The sequence below is a fragment of the Leptonychotes weddellii genome, chromosome 5, assembly GCF_054177405.1.
Source record: "Leptonychotes weddellii isolate Sample4059 chromosome 5, ASM5417740v2, whole genome shotgun sequence".
Lineage (NCBI taxonomy): Eukaryota > Metazoa > Chordata > Mammalia > Carnivora > Phocidae > Leptonychotes > Leptonychotes weddellii.
The window spans coordinates 72,242,821-72,248,820 of NC_138373.1; the positions used below are offsets into that span (position 1 = coordinate 72,242,821).

The 6,000-nt window shown below is 52.1% G+C and overlaps 2 protein-coding genes across 6 annotated transcripts in view; one reads left to right on the forward strand and one right to left on the reverse strand.

The window, feature by feature from the left end:
- VAMP1 (vesicle associated membrane protein 1) overlaps positions 1 to 6,000 on the reverse strand; it is a 75,671-nt gene that overhangs the window by 54,109 nt on the left and 15,562 nt on the right. The window lies entirely within an intron of this gene.
- CD27 (CD27 molecule) lies at positions 1,660 to 5,994 on the forward strand. Its single transcript, XM_081821109.1, has 5 exons — positions 1,660 to 2,132; positions 2,276 to 2,407; positions 4,971 to 5,153; positions 5,350 to 5,439; positions 5,694 to 5,994. Exons 1-5 carry the CDS (start codon positions 1,997 to 1,999, stop codon positions 5,837 to 5,839), a joined length of 687 nt encoding a protein of 228 aa, XP_081677235.1. The 5' UTR covers positions 1,660 to 1,996; the 3' UTR covers positions 5,840 to 5,994.

Genomic DNA, 6,000 nt, shown 5'->3' on the forward strand with positions numbered 1-6,000 from the left:
CTCTGCCTCTCCCCCCACACTCTCTCTCTCAAATAAATACATCTTTAAAAAAAGATTCACAGTGAAAATAGTGACCATAATCTGGGGATGGGGCAGGACCGTTCGTGACAGCCCAATCCTCAGATCGCAAGGTTATCAGTCTGAGGTGGGAATTCAGGCGCCCTGCCGGATAGTGAGAAGGATGGCTGTGTAGAAATAATTCTTCAGATCACACTCATATGTGGCTTCCCACATGTGAGGACCCTCTTAAAGAGAAGAAGGGGCTGGGGAAAGGCAAGAGGATGGAAAATATGAAGAGAAAGGAAACTAGAGTGAGATAGAGAACAGAGCTAACAGGTGAGGTCACAGGAGTGTGACATTTTATGAGCAGTGTGGAAAGAACAGCAAAGCCCCTGAATGAAAAGTGGCCTGGAGAAATAAGCCATGCGTTCCCAGGACTCAAAGAGAGAAAAGTCCAGCAAGTTCCAATGTCCCCAGACCAGGCTTCCCAGGAAAACAGCGGAAACAGGGAAGAGATGACCCAGGGAATCTGATCCCAAGTGCCAAGGCTGGGAAGGGAGGATGAAGATGATAGTGAGGTGACCAGGGAAGGCTGGATGGACTGGAGTGATACCCGTCCCCAGGCTGGCAGGAAGATGAAATGAGATCACACGTGATCTCCTAGCAGAGTCCAACAGAGAGGAGAACACAGGTTTAAGTCCCTTGTTTGCAATTCTGAACCATTCTGTAGCAAAGTCTTTTGGCCATAAAACCAGACCTCAGTTGATGCAAGGGTTAATTACGGTCCTTATTCACCCCACTCAGCAGGGGCCACCCTGCTCCTTGATATCTAGGTAAGACACTGCTCGCCTTCCAATTGAATTGAATTCAATTCAAGAATTGAATTAAATATTCAATTCTTTTAAAAAAAAGATTTTGGGGGCACCTGGGTGGCTCAGTCGTTGGGCATCTGCCTTCAGCTCAGGTCATGATCCTGGGGTCCTGGGATCGAGTCCCGCATCGGGCTCCCTGCTCAGCGGGAAGCCTGCTTCTCCCTCTCACATTCCCCCTGCTTGTGTTCCCTCTCACTGTGTCTCTGTCAAATGGATAAATATAATCTTTAAAAAAAAATAAAAAATAAAGATTTTATTTACTTATTTGAGAGAAAGAGAGAGGGCATGAGCTGTGAGGAGCGGCAGAGCCAGAGGGAGAGGGAGAAGCAGGCTCCCCACTGAACAGGGAGCCCCGATGCGGGGTCAGTCCCAGGACCCCGAAATCATGACCTGAGCTGAAGGCAGATGCTTAACCGACTGAGCCACCCAGGCGCCCAAGTATTCAATTCTTTTGCTGCAGAAATGTTGTGCTTGATTGGGTGCTACCCCGGCCCCGTGAGGGCATCTTGCGGGGCTAGTTACTCCCCAGAATCTGAAAAATCCTGAATTCTAAAACTTATCTGACCCCAAGAGTTTCAGCTCAAAGTCTGTGGACCTATTCTCAGTTCAGGCTCCCCCTCCTTCTCTAAACTGGTATTAGCTTGCAAGCTGTGAACAGGGGGCAATTGTGGGCACCTTTGCGTCTGAGGGCGTGAATGGGAGAGGTGGCAACCCCATCCAACACTCTGTAAAAGAGGCAGGCACGGGTGGGTTACGATCTCAGCAGGCACAAGAGCGAGATGGCAACCGGGAGAGGCCGGCGTGTTGGGGGGGGTGGAGGTCTTTGAAGAGCAGCAGGTCTTCTGACAGTGCTTGCCCTTTAATACTCTCCTTGGCACCCAGCACCCAGCACCTAGCACATGGAAAAGGGGGAGGGGGTGGAAGTCACTGCTCTGTGAAAAAAAACCAGCCACAACAGAGCTGCAGCTGCCATCAAAGGTTGGCTTGCCGGCACCTTGAAGAGGGCCTGCGGCTGCTGCCGAGACATACAGAGACTAGAGCACCAGCACCCGCTGGAGGGGCCAGCTCCACGGAAGCCAGCCGGCAGCAACTGGAGCGCAGAAAGGGCTCCCTGGGCAAGAGCCATGGCCTGGCCACCGCCCTGCTGGCTGTGGATTCTGGGGACCTTGGCGGGGCTCTCGGCGACCCCAGCACCCGAGCGCTGTTCGGAGAAGCACTACTGGGTCCAGGGAGAACTGTGCTGCCAGGCGTGTAAGCCAGGTAAGAGGAGGAGGCCTCGCCACCGGGGGGAAGGGCAGCGGAGAGCGCATCTGAGCTCAAGCAAGGACAGGAATCCTGTACCACCTTGAAGAGGGCAGAGAAGTGGCCTTCCTTGGGCCTTGACCCTGGACCTCTGCTCACAGGGACTTTCCTCGTGAAGGACTGTGACAGGACTGGCGAGGCTGCTCAGTGTGACCCGTGCATCCCGGGGGCCTCCTTCTCACCAGACCACCATTCCCGGCGCCACTGTGAGAGCTGTCGGCATTGTAACTCCGGTGAGAAGGGCAAGCCTCTGGGGGAGCAAGGTGGCAGAGCTTGGTGTGGAGAAGCAAGGAGGAGGGAGGGGGTCCGAGCTCGTCACTTCGAGGCTACCGCAAGTGGAGCCAATACAGGGCACTGGGCAGGGCAGGGCACATATTGATGCGGGGAGAACTCTGGTGTTAAAGGGAAGGGGTCAGCAGAATTGGGGGGCTGCCAAGACTGCATGTACAACTCAGATCACGACAAGAAAAAGGAGTAAGTGAAAAATAGGGGAGGAAGGAAGTGGCCCTAGGTCCCCAGATTTCAGATGAGCGACCCCCCCCATTGATGACCTGGCTGTCTGGAGCACGCATTTGTTTGGAACCTGGAGTACCTCTTTCTTAGGGTACAACAATACCAGCCAGTGGGGACATCCTTCTTCTTGTCTTTTTTTTTTGCACAAAAGCCAATTTAGGAAAATGAATATGTATGTGGCCCATGTTTTTCTTGTTTATTTTGTAATTTTATCTTTTTTAAATGAAGAAGTGTAATGTCTGCAGCTCTGTTATGAATTCTTTTATTATTCCTCCAGCTTAGCTAGAATTTCAGAAACTGTGCCAGCCGGGATAGAGTCACAGACTCTAAAGCGGCCCCTTTGAACAAACGTTCCCCCTGGGGACCCTTCTGAGGACTCCAGAACTGAACTACTACACTGCTTACCTATAAAATGTGCTTGTTCTCAGTAGGCCTTTTACACTGTCCTCTTTAAAAATGAACTCAGCAAAAGGTTTTGCCATTGCCAATCAGTCAAAAAACAACATCTTAAATACACAAGTATTCCTCAGTCCACTTAAAAATATGTTAAGGGATGCTTTTCTCTTCTTGGCAGCAACCCCAGCAGGGTTGGAATATTTTGGTCAGAGCCTCCCCACTCGCTGCAGGCCCCACCAGAAGGCCTTTTCCCAATACTGAGCTGTGCTCCCTTCACTGTGCTCCATGACCCTTCTCTGTAAGACTCAGCCCAGAGGCCTCCATAGCACCCATGCAGCGACTGGCTGCAGGACTCCAAGGGATGGTGGCCAGGGGGAGGCTGAATGAGTATGGCCCCCTCTGGACCTCAGTGTTCCCCTGGGTAAGATGGAGAAGTGCCTGACATCAGCCTGGAATTTGGGGCACAGGTTATACGTGGTGAAGAGAACTCCCAGGTCTCTGGATCCTCATCACTGAAAACCGTGGCAATCCTTCCACGGGTAACCAAGCCCAGCCCTCTCCTTAACCCTTCTTCCCTCCGGGGAGATATCCTCCTGACCACCGCCTCTGGTGATCTTCCTCACCTTTGCCTATCTCTTCTCTCTCCCACGGTCACTGTTACCTCCCCCATCACTGTTCTCGTCCTGCAGACCCTTGTCCAGGCTGGCTCACGATTCCTGGTAAGCCACAAGGAAACCAAATGCTGGTAGCAACTACTAGTCAGAATTCCAAAAGAAGCAACCATAGGGGCATAAGGATGGGAAGAAGGAATCTGTGTCCCTCTCCCTTTCCTGACAAAAGGCATCTGCTAAAGGAATTGTTAGAGCCCTGGTCATCATCTTTGGCATCCTCCAGCCTTCCTTTCTGTACCCCTCTTCTGCCTGTCAGGAAGGCACTGTCCCAGGGCCCCACCAGGCTAGGCTCAAGCCTGGCCCACATCCGCGTGCTGGTGCCTTCCCCAGAATCACCTTCCTCTTCTTAACCCTGACCACCTGTGAGCCCAACCCAGTCCAGTTGGGGCACATCCTCCACCCCTAGTATAATTTATCGGCAGTCACTCAGCACCTGACATCTACACTTGAATAAAATTTATATTCTAAAGGCAAAGTATGTTACTAATCAAGGAACTCTCTAGTAAAGTTAAAAACCTATTGGGGACCATAGCAGCACTATTCCTGATTGCTTAAAAACTGGAAACTACCCAAACGCCCATTAACAGAACAGACACATGAATCATGGTATATTCATACGGTGAAATGCTATGCAGCATGAGAATGAACGGTCTGCAGTTACGATATGGATGAATTTCACAAAGGATTGAGTAAGAATGTCAGACACAAGTGAGTACTCAGGCATGACTACACAAATACAGGACAAAAATAAGCAAAATGAACTTGCAGCATTAGGAAGTCAGGCTAGTGGCTATCTGTGCATGGGAGGACGTAGTGCCTAGAGAGGAACGCTGCCGCTCTTGTTCGTGGGTCCAATTTGTAGCAAGTTTACACTTATGACCTGTGTACCTCTCTGTCCACCCATTATATTTCAATGAGAAGTTATCAAAGTGCCAGTGAATAGGAGAGAAAATCCTGTGAGCTGTTTCTACTTTTTACAGTTGGCATTGCTGAACCATGAATAAAGGAAAAACCCCAAGTGTCTCCTTTAATGACACTAGTAATAAAGGCAGAGGCACTGGGTGACAGGGAGGGAGGGGCAGGCCTTTGTGCAGTTGGGGCAGGAGTACCCGGAGGTGGGCCTGGGAGGGGAGCCCAGGACAGGACTTAGCAAGTGCGCCCGGCAGGTCTCTGAGGCCTGAGCTTCTTGTGTTCCTCCCGCCCTCCTCGTCCCTAGGTCTTCTCATCCGAAACTGCACCCTCACCACAAATGCAGAGTGTGCCTGCCCCAAGGGCTGGCAGTGCAGGGACAAGGAGTGCACGGACTGTGATCCTCCTTCAAACCCCTTGCTGACACTGCCTCGACCATCTCGGGCCCCGGGCCCACACCCACAACCCACCCACTTACCTTATGCCAAAAGTAAGTTCCAGGCAACACTTTGTCCAGTCACAGGGATAAGGGTCGCACCCCAACCACCACCCTCCCCACATAAGCTGCCTGGCCATCCGGTCAGCCTTCCCATCTCCCCGTGCCTCTTAGGCCTCAGGCCTTCCTTCAGCCCAGGCTTGTGCCCTAGGAGGTTCCCTGCTGCTGCTCACCCTGTCTCTTTTTCCAGAGATGCAGGAAGCCAGGACAGTCCGGCAGGTGCAGACTCTAGCTGACTTCAGGTGGCTGCCTGCCCCAGCTCTCTCAACCCACTGGCCACGTGAGTTTTCTCCCCATTCTCTACCCCCAGAGAGACTGCATACAGGAGAGGGAAGCCAGCCAGAAAGCTCCTAGGAGTCAGGGGAAGAAGGGGAAGAAGCAGAGTCTAGGGATTAGGAAAGAACTTAGTCCAATGGTAGCAGTGGGGGAGGAGTGGGAGAGAGATGGGAGGAGGGGTGACAGGCTGCCTGGGCTGAGAGGAAACAAGATGTAGGCCCTCTCCAAAAACCCTTGCATGGCCCCTGCCTATCACAGCCCAAAGGTCCCTGTGCAGCTCAGATTGCATCCGCATCTTTGTGATTCTCTCTGGAATGTTTCTTGCTTTCATCATGATCGGAGCCCTGTTCTTCCATCAACGAAGAAAACACAGACTAAGTAAGAGACAAAATACAGGTCTCTAGTCCTGTCCCTGCACCCTACTCTACCACCCCAGCCCTGCTGTCCATGCCTGGAACTTCACAGAAGCCTTCCTCACTCCATCTTTACCAATCCTGGCTCCCACCTCCTCTTCCTTTCCTCTTAGCTGGCAGCCCCGACAGCCCTCCCCCCAGACTGACCCTCC